The 16,693-nt window shown below is 48.9% G+C and overlaps 1 protein-coding gene across 2 annotated transcripts in view; it reads left to right on the top strand.

The window, feature by feature from the left end:
• col12a1b (collagen, type XII, alpha 1b) overlaps positions 1-16,693 on the top strand; it is a 438,574-nt gene that overhangs the window by 220,809 nt on the left and 201,072 nt on the right. For both annotated transcript variants that reach the window (XM_079255552.1, XM_079255551.1), the window contains 8 exons: positions 692-831; positions 6,061-6,190; positions 6,285-6,424; positions 6,655-6,784; positions 8,685-8,824; positions 8,907-9,036; positions 9,110-9,249; positions 16,167-16,296. In XM_079255552.1, coding sequence (XP_079111678.1) covers positions 692-831; positions 6,061-6,190; positions 6,285-6,424; positions 6,655-6,784; positions 8,685-8,824; positions 8,907-9,036; positions 9,110-9,249; positions 16,167-16,296 — 1,080 coding nt within the window. The remainder of the gene's footprint in view (positions 1-691; positions 832-6,060; positions 6,191-6,284; positions 6,425-6,654; positions 6,785-8,684; positions 8,825-8,906; positions 9,037-9,109; positions 9,250-16,166; positions 16,297-16,693) is intronic.

Below are 16,693 nucleotides of genomic sequence, written 5' to 3'. Positions count from 1 at the left end.
GTGGTGTGAACGCAAACCCAGAGCTCCATCATCCTGGACGGCTGTTTGGGTTTGTTCCATCCATCATATAACATGTTTACGTGTCATTTTCATCTCACGGCGTAACATCATGTTGTCACCTGTTCAGTCATCACATCCATGTTGTGGCATCACGTGGCCCTGCTGCTGCTGGAGGTCAGAAGCTTCATTCAGCTCCATGATCACAGTTTTACTCTCTGCTTCATCTTTCAGTCGACTCAGAAGAACCTACTTTTTATAAAACATGGATGAAAATTTCCTTTTTCCCAAAAATGACTTTTCCTTTTTGCCCTCATCCTGCGGTAGCGTAGCAGAAGCTCCGGCAGTGTTTGGCTCAAGGGCTGCTGCCTGAACGTAGGTAAACATCCTGGGAGTAGCCCCATCCCTGGGCGACGTCCCCGTCCTCACAGGAAGTAAAACACGTCTCCGAGCCTCAGAGGGACTAAAACCAACACAAACTGACTGAAAAGAGCCAGAAGCGAGCTCCTGAACTCCAGCTCTGCTCTGATCTCCATGTTTTAATCCTCATCAGTCTGCTGTTCCATCCTAAAACTGACCCTTCCAGCTCCATGACCAGCTGGACTTCATCTTCCTCCTCCTCATCATCATCATGTCACCTCTCATACATGTTCTGCTGAGCTTAGTCTCACCGGATGTCTTTGTGTGCTCCCAGTACTTCCTGAGCCCCCCCGAAACCTGCGGGTCTTCAACGCCACCACGTCCACGCTGACGGTGAAGTGGGACCACGCTCCTGGTCCCGTCAGGAACTACAGGATCACTTACAGACCTACGGCTGGAGGCGAGCCCCTCTCGGTGAGTTTGATGTGAAAATGAGTCCGGTACCTTACCCAGTCTGCTCCTCCGGTTTCTTCTTGTGTTTCCACCATCTTTCCCTCCTCTGGACTCAAATTTTATCTTCTAACTGCAAATTCTAGACATGAACATGAGTTTCATAAAGGAAACGCCTGTTTGGTGCCGTCATGTCACCCTTCCTGCCCAGCCTGAGACGTCCAGGTTGCTTTTGGGTCACGATATCAGTAGTTCCACTGCAGAGGTCACTCCGGTCCGTCTGTCCTCGCTGATTCCCTGGAAGTTCTGGACATCTGCCATCCTGCATCTTTTGGATGCATTTCTTCTCCAGCACACCTCGTCTGCATGCCATCCAGCTGTGCAGCCAGACAGTCAGCTGACTCAAGCGCGTTGGAGCAGGGCTGCATCTACAGGTCCCAGGATGGTCGAGCACCCTGTTGGAAATTTCAGAATGCTCCAGGTTTTACAGCTGATTCCAGGGTCATGGTTAAATTCTGGAACTCTTGTGTGTCGTTCTTCATCCTTCTGGATGTGTGACGCGCACCAGTCGCAGCTTCAAACCAAAATGGTGTCCAGCTGGATCAGAACCTGCTGGCATTCCCAGAGCTGAGCTGGGAAAGGATGAACGCTGAACACACAGATGTTCATCTGGTGAACGGGTGCAGGTGTGGCCAGCTCTCGGCGTCATCGACCCTTCCGAAATGAAACGTTTGGTTTGTTGGTTGGGATAATCCGTGTGGAGTCTGGCTGGGACTGAAACCGGTGGGGGAGGGGTACACATCCCTGTGGGACTCCAGCTGATCATCGAGCAGACATGTCGCTTTCAGCTGGTTCAATGATCCATAACGGTGAAGCACATAGCAGAAAGACTTCTTCAGAACACGTACACACATGTGTGCACGTATGAACTTAGGACCACATGGTTTGTCTCCAGGGACACCAGCTGGAGATGCTCCTCAGACGTTTAAAATCTTTCCTGTTCAAGGTGTTTGATCAGCCAACGTCTCCTGACCAGGAGCAACTTGGCCCACGTCCTTGTTTGGGTGAATCTTCCTGCAGATGTGGCGTTTTCATTCCAGCGTTTGGACTTCTGGGATCATCTCCAGTCTGCAGCAGAGACTCTCTGACAACCTGATTAATATCTTCATCTGATGGAGAGCTCTAAATCTGTCAGACGCTGAAGACACAAATAAACTCCCCGAACTTTTCTCCCTGATGGAAAACAGTTTCAGCATGGAGGAGGAGAGGACGAAGGTTCTCTACAGTCCTGATGGACCGGTTTTCTATAGACCAGAGTCCTGATGGACCGGTTTTCTAAAGACCAGAGTCCTGATGGACCGGTTTTCTAAAGACCAGAGTCCTGATGGACCGGTTTTCTAAAGACCAGAGTCCTGATGGACCGGTTTTCTAAAGACCAGAGTCCTGATGGACCGGTTTTCTATAGACCAGAGTCCTGATGGACCGGTTTTCTAAAGACCAGAGTCCTGATGGACCGGTTTTCTATAGACCAGAGTCCTGATGGACCGGTTTTCTATAGACCAGAGTCCTGATGGACCGGTTTTCTATAGACCAGAGTCCTGATGGACCGGTTTTCTATAGACCAGAGTCCTGATGGACCGGTTTTCTATAGACCAGAGTCCGGATGGACCGGTTTTCTAAAGACCAGAGTCCGGATGGACCGGTTTTCTAAAGACCAGAGTCCTGATGGACCGGTTTTCTAAAGACCAGAGTCCTGATGGACCGGTTTTCTATAGACCAGAGTCCGGATGGACCGGTTTTCTAAAGACCAGAGTCCTGATGGACCGGTTTTCTATAGACCAGAGTCCTGATGGACCGGTTTTCTATAGACCAGAGTCCGGATGGACCGGTTTTCTAAAGACCAGAGTCCTGATGGACCGGTTTTCTATAGACCAGAGTCCGGATGGACCGGTTTTCTAAAGACCAGAGTCCTGATGGACCGGTTTTCTATAGACCAGAGTCCAGATGGACCGGTTTTCTATAGACCAGAGTCCTGATGGACCGGTTTTCTATAGACCAGAGTCCGGATGGACCGGTTTTCTAAAGACCAGAGTCCTGATGGACCGGTTTTCTATAGACCAGAGTCCGGATGGACCGGTTTTCTAAAGACCAGAGTCCGGATGGACCGGTTTTCTAAAGACCAGAGTCCTGATGGACCGGTTTTCTAAAGACCAGAGTCCTGATGGACCGGTTTTCTATAGACCAGAGTCCGGATGGACCGGTTTTCTAAAGACCAGAGTCCTGATGGACCGGTTTTCTATAGACCAGAGTCCTGATGGACCGGTTTTCTATAGACCAGAGTCCGGATGGACCGGTTTTCTGCAGACCAGAGTCCTGATGGACCGGTTTTCTGTAGACCAGAGTCCGGATGGACCGGTTTTCTAAAGACCAGAGTCCTGATGGACCGGTTTTCTATAGACCAGAGTCCGGATGGACCGGTTTTCTAAAGACCAGAGTCCTGATGGACCGGTTTTCTATAGACCAGAGTCCTGATGGACCGGTTTTCTATAGACCAGAGTCCTGATGGACCGGTTTTCTATAGACCAGAGTCCTGATGGACCGGTTTTCTATAGACCAGAGTCCTGATGGACCGGTTTTCTATAGACCAGAGTCCTGATGGACCGGTTTTCTATAGACCAGAGTCCTGATGGACCGATTTTCTGCAGACCAGAGTCCGGATGGACCGGTTTTCTATAGACCAGAGTCCTGATGGACCGATTTTCTGCAGACCAGAGTCCTGATGGACCGGTTTTCTATAGACCAGAGTCCTGATGGACCGGTTTTCTATAGACCAGAGTCCTGATGGACCGGTTTTCTATAGACCAGAGTCCGGATGGACCGGTTTTCTATAGACCAGAGTCCTGATGGACCGATTTTCTGCAGACCAGAGTCCTGATGGACCGGTTTTCTATAGACCAGAGTCCTGATGGACCGGTTTTCTATAGACCAGAGTCCTGATGGACCGGTTTTCTATAGACCAGAGTCCTGATGGACCGGTTTTCTATAGACCAGAGTCCTGATGGACCGGTTTTCTATAGACCAGAGTCCAGATGGACCGGTTTTCTGTAGACCAGAGTCCTGATGGACCGGTTTTCTATAGACCAGAGTCCTGATGGACCGGTTTTCTATAGACCAGAGTCCTGATGGACCGGTTTTCTATAGACCAGAGTCCTGATGGACCGGTTTTCTATAGACCAGAGTCCTGATGGACCGGTTTTCTATAGACCAGAGTCCTGATGGACCGGTTTTCTATAGACCAGAGTCCTGATGGACCGGTTTTCTGCAGACCAGAGTCCTGATGGACCGGTTTTCTGCAGACCAGAGTCCAGATGGACCGGTTTTCTGCAGACCAGAGTCCTGATGGACCGGTTTTCTGCAGACCAGAGTCCTGATGGACCGGTTTTCTGCAGACCAGAGTCCTGATGGACCGGTTTTCTGCAGACCAGAGTCCTGATGGACCGGTTTTCTGCAGACCAGAGTCCTGATGGACCGGTTTTCTGCAGACCAGAGTCCTGATGGACCGGTTTTCTGCAGACCAGAGTCCAGATGGACCGGTTTTCTGCAGACCAGAGTCCTGATGGACCGGTTTTCTGCAGACCAGAGTCCTGATGGAACGGTTTTCTGCAGACCAGAGTCCAGATGGACCGGTTTTCTGCAGACCAGAGTCCAGATGGACCGGTTTTCTGCAGACCAGAGTCCTGATGGACCGGTTTTCTGCAGACCAGAGTCCTGATGGACCGGTTTTCTGCAGACCAGAGTCCTGATGGACCGGTTTTCTGCAGACCAGAGTCCAGATGGACCGGTTTTCTGCAGACCAGAGTCCAGATGGACCGGTTTTCTGCAGACCAGAGTCCTGATGGACCGGTTTTCTGCAGACCAGAGTCCTGATGGACCGGTTTTCTGCAGACCAGAGTCCAGATGGACCGGTTTTCTATAGACCAGAGTCCTGATGGACCGGTTTTCTATAGACCAGAGTCCTGATGGACCGGTTTTCTATAGACCAGAGTCCTGATGGACCGGTTTTCTATAGACCAGAGTCCTGATGGACCGGTTTTCTGTAGACCAGAGTCCAGATGGACCGGTTTTCTGTAGACCAGAGTCCTGATGGACCGGTTTTCTATAGACCAGAGTCCTGATGGACCGGTTTTCTATAGACCAGAGTCCTGATGGACCGGTTTTCTATAGACCAGAGTCCTGATGGACCGGTTTTCTATAGACCAGAGTCCTGATGGACCGGTTTTCTGCAGACCAGAGTCCTGATGGACCGGTTTTCTGCAGACCAGAGTCCAGATGGACCGGTTTTCTGCAGACCAGAGTCCTGATGGACCGGTTTTCTGCAGACCAGAGTCCTGATGGACCGGTTTTCTGCAGACCAGAGTCCTGATGGACCGGTTTTCTGCAGACCAGAGTCCTGATGGACCGGTTTTCTGCAGACCAGAGTCCTGATGGACCGGTTTTCTGCAGACCAGAGTCCTGATGGACCGGTTTTCTGCAGACCAGAGTCCAGATGGACCGGTTTTCTGCAGACCAGAGTCCAGATGGACCGGTTTTCTGCAGACCAGAGTCCAGATGGACCGGTTTTCTGCAGACCAGAGTCCTGATGGACCGGTTTTCTGCAGACCAGAGTCCTGATGGACCGGTTTTCTGCAGACCAGAGTCCAGATGGACCGGTTTTCTGCAGACCAGAGTCCAGATGGACCGGTTTTCTGCAGACCAGAGTCCAGATGGACCGGTTTTCTGCAGACCAGAGTCCTGATGGACCGGTTTTCTGCAGACCAGAGTCCAGATGGACCGGTTTTCTGCAGACCAGAGTCCTGATGGACCGGTTTTCTGCAGACCAGAGTCCAGATGGACCGGTTTTCTGCAGACCAGAGTCCAGATGGACCGGTTTTCTGCAGACCAGAGTCCAGATGGACCGGTTTTCTGCAGACCAGAGTCCTGATGGACCGGTTTATGTCTCATCTGCTCTGACGGACAGAAATAAAACAGGTTTCATGCCTTATTTCTGAGCCTGTTCCACGTTTTACGGTGAAAACCAACAGATGTTGCTCAGACTGGCTGAGGGTCGGTAAACGGATTAAATCTGGACGCTGAGGTCACTCTGCCTGCTAGTCGGCATGAAAGCTGTGAGAAACAACTGAAGTGTGGAGTGTAAACTGGATGACGGCCTTCGTCATCGTTTCCACACGTTGATGATGACTTTCCTGTCTACAGGTGCAGGTTGGAGGGAAGAAGACCACCATCATCCTGCAGAAACTGCAGCCTGACACGCCGTATGCTGTTACCGTGGCAGCCATGTACCCGTCCGGCTTCAGCAAAGACATCTCCGGAGAAGGAAAAACCAGTAACTCAGATACAACCTTCGCCATTCTGTCGGCTCTTTCTCCGTTTCCGGCCTTTTCTGAGCATTTTAAAGATGCACGATTGTTTTCCTGCAGAGCCTCTGGGCGGCGTGAGGAACCTGCAGGTGCTGAACCCCACCATGACAACCCTGAATGTGCGCTGGGAGCCTGCAGAGGGCCGAGTGAAGGAGTACAGAGTCATTTATGTTCCGGCAGCTGGAGGAGCTGAGAGCATGGTAGGACTGGTAGGACCACCGTCGACTCAGATCAGGTTCAGGTCAGGTTCCGGTCTTCATTAAAACCAAACTAACTCCTTCAGACTGCTGCTCAGTCCAGATTGTCCTGAAGCAGTGAACTGGAAAGTTCCCATTTCAGCCGACATAACTTCGCTGTGACATGGCTGTCAGATTATTTCTGCTTTATCTGTTTGTTAAGCGGCTAATTCAGGTGATCTGTGTCAACTCAGGAATCGGTGTCAGCGGGTACGACCACCACCGTCCTGCGAGGCCTGCAGCCCGACACCCTCTACACCGTGTCGCTGGTGCCGGTTTACGCTGAAGGAGATGGAAAGATGATGTCAGAAGATGGAAAAACAAGTAAGACTCAGCCGTCCAGCTGCATCTGTCAGCTGATGACCTCCTACTAGACTGGCCGGGAAGGCCTCTCTGGAACCGAACTGGTTTGTGTTCATAGACTTTAAATCAGACTCTGTTGTCGTTATGATAGAAGGAAATGCAGAAAATCAGGTGACAATAGGAAAAAATAGGAAGTATAAAATAATAGTTTAAAGAAATATGAAAACCAATGAAACAAACAGAAGTGTGGGAGGTTCCTGAGAGAACAGTACAGACCAGTGGGTGCATGAGCTGAAGTAAGCTGTGGAGTTCCCCAAGGCTCCATGTTGTGGCCCCTGCTGGTCAACGGCTACATGCTCCCACTCATTTAAATCATCAAAACCACCTTATTATGCTTCCATAGGTTTGCCAATGACACATAGATCTACATAACTCATCTACATAATCTCACCAGGAGACTGTTGTCCCATCCCAACGCTGATTGGATGTTCTTAAACTTCCTTCAGATAAATCATATGGAGAACCAGCCTTCTGATCTTTGATGTATATTGGAGGAATTGTGCATTTCAAATATTATTCAATAACTGCTGTGATTTTAAAATTTTTTTTTCAAATGTTATATGGAAAAGGAGAAATAACAAATTTGGTTCGAAATATCTTTGCATGTCTTTTATTGAAAAAGATGATTCTCGTTTCCATTTCCATTTGTCCTTCATGTTTAAATCCTTTACGCAGCTGCATTTCTTTAATGCTTTACCCTCCATTTAACTGTTACGGGACACTGGAGCTTTGAGCAGTGACAACCAAGTTACACCAATCACAGCTGCTCCTCGAATATAACCAGCTTTGTCATTGGTCAGGGAGCAACATTTGCATTTCTGTCAGCTACAAGTGAGCTAACAGCAAGCTAGCTGTGAGCTAACAGTGAGCTAACAGCAAGCTAACTGTGAGCTAACAGTGAGCTAACAGCAAGCTAACTGTGAGCTAACAGTGAGCTAACAGCAAGCTAACCACGAGCTACCAATGAGCTAACAGCAAGCTAACTGCGCGCTAACAGTGAGCTAACAGCAAGCTAACTGCGAGCTACCAGTGAGCTAACAGTAAGCTAACTGTGAGCTAACAGTGAGCTAACAGCAAGCTAACTGTGAGCTAACAGTGAGCTAACAGCAAGCTAACTGTGAGCTAACAGTGAGCTAACAGCAAGCTAACCACGAGCTACCAATGAGCTAACAGCAAGCTAACTGCGTGCTAACAGTGAGCTAACAGCAAGCTAACTGCGAGCTACCAGTGAGCTAACAGCAAGCTAACTGCGAGCTACCAGTGAGCTAACAGCAAGCTAACTGTGAGCTAACAGTGAGCTAACAGCAAGCTAACCGCGCACTAACAGCTAGCTACCAGCGAGCTAACTACATTGACGAAACAGATGCCGATATTTAAACATGTGAATTATTGAATTTGAAAAATTCTTGTAGTTTGGGCCCAAACTATGAGAATTTTCGTCTGCAGCCCCCCCGTCCCCATTCACTACTCAGTAATCCCTTTTCCCTGCAAATGCACAATTTAGCACTTTCATGAGGGAACCATTCCATCCCCTCAGTGCGTAGTTTTAGCGCATACCTCTATCGCGAGTGTTTTACCTGAGAGCACTGAAAAAACTCATGTTTGTCACAAAATATAGCTGTAAAATATATGTCTGTCGCCAGATGTGCGGTATTGGAGTGATTTCACATGGCAGCTGAGCCGCTTTGCTACGGAAGAAAATAAAATGAATATATATTACTGATCATTTCTTGTTTTTTAGATTTTTCCATTTTTAACTTCTAATTTCTTGTACAGATGTTTTTATTTTACTTTCTAACACTTCTTCTGCTGTAGTGGTTGTACTGTTTTAAGAAAAGCGCCGACCTGTCTGCTTGTTCAGGACCTCTGGGAGGCGTAAAGAACCTGAAGGTGACAGACCCCACCATGACCTCCCTGAATGTGAAGTGGGATCCTGCTGACGGAGCCGTACGCCTCTACAAAGTTTTCTATATTCCCACAGCCGGTGGGCGCGAGGAGATGGTGAGGAGCTTTGATCCAGGGTCTGTTCAATGTCGCCGATCAGATTCGCCACTAACCAGCTTTGCTGCTTCTTGCTGCTCAGGAACAAGTTCCTGCTGGAACTACCTCCATCGTGCTCAGAAATCTGATGCCTGACACACCGTACACGGTGTCGGTGCTGCCAGTGTATCCTGCCCGGGAAGGAAAGCGGCAGTCCGAGAACGGGAAGACGTGTAAGCTGCTGCGAGGCTAAAAGTTTCGTCTTTAAGTCTCTGACCAAACGGCTCAACTCGTTTCTACTTTCAGTGCCTCTAAGCGGCGTCGGTGGGATGAGGGTGACAGACCCGACCTTCACCTCCCTCACTGTGAGCTGGGATGCAGCTGAAGGCAACGTCCAGGGATACAAAGTCATCTATGTTCCTGTAAACGGAGGACTGCAGATTGTGGTAAGATCCTCCCCAATCCTGGCGGGTTGTTGCGCCACCACTTAGCCCTACCGCTCTGTGTTACCGGTTCATGTGCAGGGGTTGGGTGTCCCAGTTCCTGTCAGGACAGAGGGGTGTGGTGCAGTGGGAGGGCTTGATACCCTTTCAGACAAAGATTTTTCAGATGGGTATGATAAATTTCACTGAATGCCTAGCGAAGCAGTGGCAAGATGAGAGAGAAATCCAAAAAAGTATTTTCTACATTGATAAAGTGTTAGAATTCACAACAAAGGTTGTACTGTCTAGTTTAATGTTATTTTGATATGAAATGGTCATTTGATCATAAAGCGCAAATAAAAAAACTTCTGGTGCTACGCTGAGGCTTCAGTCAACGTGACTGAAGTTGTGCTTTGTAAGCAGCTCTGATAGTCTACAGCAGGGGTGTCCTCGAGGGCCACAATCCTGCAGGTTTTCCATGTATCCTGCTCCAACACACCTCACTCAAATGAATCAATCATGGTGCAGAACTTAATTAGCTGCTAGATCCATTTAATGTGAACGTTGGTTCTGTAATGTAACCCCAGATTCTATGAGTGTAGGCGCAGCCCTTTAAGGCTATCGCTAGTCGGTTTATCCCTCTGCGCACATGCGCGTAGCACTAAAACCTCTGTCTCGTCCTCGAGTATAAAGTGGGCTGAGTCCTACAATCAGCTCCCAGTTTTTCTTCAACACTGAAGTTTCAAATCCAAGATCAAGAGCATCGACCTCCACCAGCGGTGTCCGCCAGTGTCCAGACCGGCTACATCCTCGGCTATGACCTCCACGGCGAGTGCGAGGGCTGTCTGGGTCTGGGCTGGCCCTGACTCCTCAGGCCTCTGGCCCCTTCTGTGGCATGCTGTGAGGAGAAACAGCGTCATGTTTTCCACCATCACAGCCCAAGACGAGTTCACAGCTGCTGAGCACCCGCTGGAGAAGGCCCTCGACCTTTTCAACGCTGGGCGGGAGTCGGATGACTCGCCCCCCACCACGGATCCAACAGCTCTAGCCTGCTCCGCCCTTCCTGTCGGAAGAGCATGAGCTGCTTGAGTCTGTAGACGTCTTGGATGTCCATCCCACCCTGCCCAAGGTCCCGGTCTCTGCGTTGACAAGCCGTTGGACAGCTGGTGCGAGAGCTTCCAGCCATCATCGAGAAGGCGGCCGCCTTCAAGAACCTGACGGTGCCGCCAGCGCAGGCTCCGTCCCCCCCAGATGACATGACGGGCAGGTTTTCCTTCGAGCAGGCTGGCCACTGTGACCCTGTCTGGCCCTGTTTCCTAGCTATCAGCGAGTACCAGTCCGGTTCAGCCGCTGGGTTAGGTTAACAAGGAGCTACTGGAAGGCCTCATCAGCCTGGACAGGCTGTTCGGTCTTCACTTTCAGTCCCTTCTGGCACATCTGCAGAAGACCTCCGAGGAAGCCAAGCGGTTCAGAAGACTTGGTTTAAATCACTAGACTCCCACATATCCAGATTTCTCTGGAAAAACAAGCCATCCTGCATTAGTCTAAAAACTTTACAACAGACCAAAGACAGAGGTGGGTTGGACCTGCCAAATTTTAATCAATATTTCTTATGTAATAGGCTGCAATGCATCTCCAAGTGGCTTAATCCAAGTTCTTTGGATGAGTCATGGCTGGATGTTGAGCAAGCATTGTGTGAGGATTTAGTCATCTCTGATTTACCATTCATCAGCTCAACTGTCAAGTCATATAAGTGTTTTAAAAGCATTAACATCAGCTCCAGTTTAACGGCTTGGTGGGAATTCCTGAAAGTAACCAAGTCTGCGCTTATTCCATGTAAGCTCACACCCATCTGGAACAATCCTGACTTCCTGCAAAACAAAAAGATGATAAACTTCCCTCGGTGGAAGAATAAAGGAGTAAAGCAGTTAGAACATATAATAGAAAATGGAAACTTTCTGCCATTTGATGCAATTTCTTCACGGTATGAATTCAGCAGCACCAAATTCTTAGAATACCACCAACTTAAATCTATTATAAGTAAGAAATACACCACTGATCAACTAAACTTACAGTTACCTATCAGGGCTGCAGAATTCTTAAATCTTAAGGCCCCGAAGCTACGATCCAAAATATCCAGATTACTATTGAAGCTAGAAGATTCCATCTCTCTCCCAACTTCTAAATGGGAAGCAGACTTATCCAGCAACTTCAATCAAAATGAATGGTCACAAATCTGCTCAAACACATTCAGAATGACTAAGAATTCAAGCATGCAATTAATACAATTCAAAATTCTGCATAGAACTCATTATACGGGACACAGGATGTTCAAGATGGGTCTGTTACACTCACATATCTGTTCACACTGTGCTGACAACATGATTGACAGCTACTACCATGCCTTATGGTCTTGTCCACCTGTCCAGAGATTCTGGCTCCAGGTATGTAAAGATCTGTCAGACTGGTTTAAATGTAATATCCCTGCAAACCCCAAACTGGGCCTCTTGAGTCACTTAGGTGAAAATAACAGGGTTTAATTTAGCAAAAGCAATCCTCAGCAGCCTGTGCATTGCAAAGAAAACTATCCTTGTGAACTGGAAAAGCAAACAGAATCTGTGTGTCCAGCAGTTTAGAAATCTGTTATTAGATTACATCAGCATGGAAATGATGTCTGCCTCCTCAAAGGATCAGTCAGTTGAATTTCACTCTCTCTGGTCTCCTGTGATCAGCTCCATCACTTAGTGTAGGGGGGAGAGTGTGACCTCATCCCGCTCGGGGCTGGGGAGTGGCTGGGTGGCTCAGGTGGCTGTGGGTCTGGGGTGGACCCCTGGACGGGGATCTTGGCTGCTTCATTACTGGGGGGGCTAGGTTTCCAGACCTGGCGGGAGGCCTTGGGTTGATCAATGGTTGGAGTTGCCTTTTGGCGGTGGGGCGAGGTCGCTGGCGGGGGCTGGATCGGCGGGTATTGGCTCCGTGACGGGTGGCCGTGCCGCTGCGGGGGGGGCGGGGTGCGGGTCCTGGGCTCCGGTCCCCTGCTTCTCGGGGATGGGGGTCGGCCCTGCCGTGGGGGGGTTGGGGTGACCTGGACCTGCCGCTGCAGTGGGGGCGGGTCCGTGCCCTGGTGCCCGGCAGAGGGACCCGGGCCCAAGATAGTTGAGGATGGGGGGGGTGCCTGTGTATATATGGGGTGTGTATGGAGGAGTGTAGTGGTACATGAATGTATGGGGGGTAGGGGTGCGTGTATGTGGGAGTGTGTTGAGGCATGTATGTGTGGGGGTGTACGTATGAGGGAGTGCGGTGGTGTATATGCGGCGTGTGTATAGAGGATTGTAGCGGTACATGAAGGTATAGGGGGTGAGGGGTGTGTGTGGGGGGAGTGTGTGAGGGGTGGAGGTTTAGGGGACTGTGATAGTACATGAGTGTGTGGGGTGTAGGAGGTGTGTGGTGGTTTATATGTGGGGGGTTTATGGGGAGTGTAGTGGAGCATGAGTTTGTGGGGGGTAGGGTTGTGTGTAAGGGGGAGTGTGTTAGGGCATGTAGGTGTGGGGGTGGAGGTTTTGGGGAGTGTGATAGTACATGATTGTGTGGGGGGTTGGGGTTGTGAATGAGGGAGTGGGTGGTGTGTGTGTGTGTGTGTGTGTGTGTGTGTGGGAAGGGGTAAGGGCTTGTGTGTGGATAACCTGGTGTTAAATGCATGGGAGATAGGGGTGTGTATATAGAGGAGTATTGAGGTGCATGTGTATGGGGGGTAGTGGCCCGTGTGTAGGGGGGAGTGGGGGGGTGCATGTGTATGTAGGTGTATAGGGGGGTGAAGGGTCATGATTATGAAGGGGGTAGGACTTCAGTGAGAGAAGTGGGGAGTTGTGGTGGTTTGTTCTAGGGTAGGTAGAATGGGAAGGGGTGTTTTGTGATGGGCAGGGGGGTGAGTGGGATGTAGGGTTTTGGAGGTGGACTAAACTTTTGGCCGTGTATCTGTTAGAATGGGTGTGTATGTGTATAGATGTATGTGTGGGTCTGTAGGTGTGTGTGTGTGTGTAGATGTGTGTGTAGGTGTGTGTGTGTGTAGATGTGTGGGTCTGTAGGTGTGTGTGTGTGTGTGTAGATGTGTGTGTATACCAGGCTGATGGTGAGGGGGTGTGAATGTGTTGGTGTGTAAAGGAGAAGGGAATGGTCGGGGGAGTGGTGCTGTTCAGGGGGCCTGGGTCTGGGCTGGCCTGGCGGGGGTGGGACTGCTGCTGGCCCTGGGTGGTGCTGGATCGGCTGCATGTGTGGAGTGGTGGGGGGGCATTGACAGGGGTGGGGGGTAGTTGTGGGGCCCTGATCGTGGCCCTCCTATCCCCTGCTCCCCCGGGGGTATCTCACAGGGGACACGTTGGGAAAGAAAGGTGAGGGCGTGCAGGAGCCAATGGATGAAGTGGTGACTGAATGTTAGGGTAGGGGGGGGGGGGGGGTCAGGGTGAAAGAATTTAGGAAAGTGGGTGGCTGCTGGGATAGGAGGAAGGGGGGGTATGCAGATGGGTGGGGGTGCGTATGTGGGGTTATGTTGGTGGTACAGGGAAGTGATGGGGTGGGTGTACAATGAGGACTGTGAATGTGGATAGAGGGGTGTAGGGAGGTGTGTGTGTGTAGAGTGGGGTGTGTGTGTATGGAAGAATGGGTGATTATAGAGGGAGCAGGGATGTGTGTGTGAGGGGGTGTGTGTGTATAAAGAACGGGGGTAGGAGAGTGTGAGTTTGAGCGTGTGTAAGAGAATGGGTGGATAGGGTGTGTTTAAGGAGGAAGTGTGGATGCGTGTGGGTGTGTGTGTGTGTGTGTGTGTGTGTGTGCGCGTATGTGTGTGTGTGTGTGCGTGGGTGCGTGGAGGGTCTTGGTGCTCGGGGAGCGCTGCTGGTCCACTGGGGTGCGGCCTGGCTGCCGCTCGGTGGCGGTCTGGGGATCCCGGCCCTCCGTCGGTGTGGGCTGGGCCCTCTGCCTGCGGGGGTGGGGGGTTGCTTCTGGGCTCTTGGGGCCGGGGGGCCCGCGCTCTGTCTGCCCTGGGGGACCGGTGCCCGGCGGGGCCGGTCCTCGCTGGTCCGGGCCTGCTGGGGCCTGTTCCCCCTGACTGCGGGGGACTCTGGCTGGGACCCCCCTCTGCCTCCTCCTGGGTCGGTGCATGGCTGGCTCCGGGGTGGGGCGGTTGGGGTCTGCGCCTGGCTGCCGATGGCCCGGGTCTCGGGGGTACTCCTGGCGTGCCTCTTGCCTTTGTGTGGGAGGGGTCACACTGGCATGATCTTCTCTGAACACGTTCCACTCTGCATGTTCTGCATGTGACACAGTCACCGAGTCGTCTGCAGGTTTATTCACTAACAGCAGCTAGTTTTCTCATTTCTGTTTGTTTCTCATTTATATTTAACTTTTTACATTCATAGTTTAGTTACTATGATCTAAAGTTGGCTTGTATGTGTATGTTTATGTGTTAATACTGGCAAGTGCGTATATGTTTGTACGTATGTATGTGTGTGTATGTGTGTGCATAGAGGTGTGTGTGTAAATGTATGTAAGTGTATATGTATATGTGTACATATGTATATATATGTGTATATATATATATATATATATATATATATATTATGTGTGTATACGTGTGTGTATATGTATGTGTATGTATGCGTGTGTATGTGTGTGTATATGTATGTGTGTGCCTGTATGTGTGTATATGTATACATCTGTAGGTTGTTTTCTTTCTTTTTGTTTTTGGGTTATTTTTTAGTTGTTGTTTTTTTCTCTCCCTTTTCTCTCCCTTTATCTCTTTCCCTTTTCTTATGAGGTGTTTCTTCTCCTTTCTCTTTCTGTCTTTCGTCTGTCCTCTCTGGTCCAGCAGTACAAACTCTACAATTCAAACAACAATACAAAATAAACATAGAAATAAAATAAAAATTCAGAAAGTCAAGGGGATCATTATATCTATAAAGCTTCCCTTGGCAGAGAAAATTTGCTCAGCAGAACTTCCAGACCATCATTCTGCTGCCTAAATGCTGGACAAGACAAAAAAAAAAAAAAAAAAAGAGAAACAATGTTGGTATCTCAGCGGTACAGATGAACCTGTTCTTCTTTTCTTTTTGCATTCGCCAATGAAGCTGTCATTTTTAAATTACTGAAATGACAAAGGTTATCCACAGGGGAGAAGTATCACTGTATGCAGATGATCTATTATTGTACACCTCTATCCCACATCATTGGTTTTAGCCTCATAACCTGACAGCCGGAGTGTCCTGAAAACATCACTTCTGCTAGAAGCTGCGATTAAAAGCTTCTACAAAACAGAAACGTAAAACTTGGAGTTTTCAAGGTTAAAGAAAAAAACAATAAAAAAGTTTGACAGTTTAAACAAGGATACAGGATAAACAAACTGAGCAGCACTGAGTGAGTCTTGCTTTCTGCAAGATAATCCCATCGCTCTGTTGTCTGCTGGCAGACTCTGGAGTATTTCTGGCAGATTATTATGAGTAAATCCTGCAGATCAGACGCCTGCTGTCAGCAGTCTGTGAGCTTTGGTCTGCAAAGAGCCGTGAAGTTGGATGATTTGGCTTCATTTATGCAGAAAACGTCATATATCATCATTTAAATATAAAACTGCAATACATCTGAACGTTCATAAGCTTTTAAATGTTTCATATGCACATCAAAACGTAGCTGAAACTATCTGATTCGCCCCAATTTATAACATTTAATACAAGTTTGACCAATAAATGTAGATGGCTAAGAGCTTTTCTCATGAAAGAAAGGATCGGTTTTTCTGGGATTCCCCGTTTACTGGATTATTGTCAGTAACGATGTTTTATTAATTGGTCTTTCAGTGAGTTGAAGGGAAACTAAGTTCAGTTAGCCGACGTGTAGTCTCTGGATGAATTTGGCCTTCTAGATCACTGGTTTGATTCCCCGTCTGGTGTCTTCAACAGAAAGAAGTGTCAGAAAGCACCACCAAAACGGTCCTGGAGAAACTGAGCCCGGACACCCTGTACACCATCACCGTGGTCCCTGTGTACGCCGAGGGAGATGGACCCAGCCTGACGGACAACGGCCAGACCAGTGAGTACCTGGATGAGGTTTAAATGCTCCCAATAGAAACCTCTTCAGAACATGACAAACTCAAACAGCAGATTTCAGAGGGAAAGATTTATTCCTGCTCTGATTGGTCAGATAATTCTGTTGTGTTTTAACTGAGATGTTTTTTTTCCACATTTAGATTCTTATGCTGAAATTTGTCCCATTTTTTCCATTATATCCACATTTGTTCACTCCACGCTTTAAATTAAAGTAAAAAAAAAAAAAAATTGCTGCAGTTCATTCTTTTGAATGAAACCCATCGAAAATTTGTAAAAATAGTTTTTTTGGTTTTTTTTTTTAAATGACCTACTTCTGTTTTTTATGCAGATGACAACCAGCATCCAGCCTTATCCCGACATACAGAGATTCCTTATGATTC

Source organism: Telmatherina bonti, assembly GCF_933228915.1.
Source record: "Telmatherina bonti genome assembly, chromosome: 16".
Classification (NCBI taxonomy): Eukaryota; Metazoa; Chordata; class Actinopteri; order Atheriniformes; family Telmatherinidae; genus Telmatherina; species Telmatherina bonti.
Note: the sequence above shows the minus strand (reverse complement) of the source record. Positions and strands in the feature narration are given on the sequence as shown.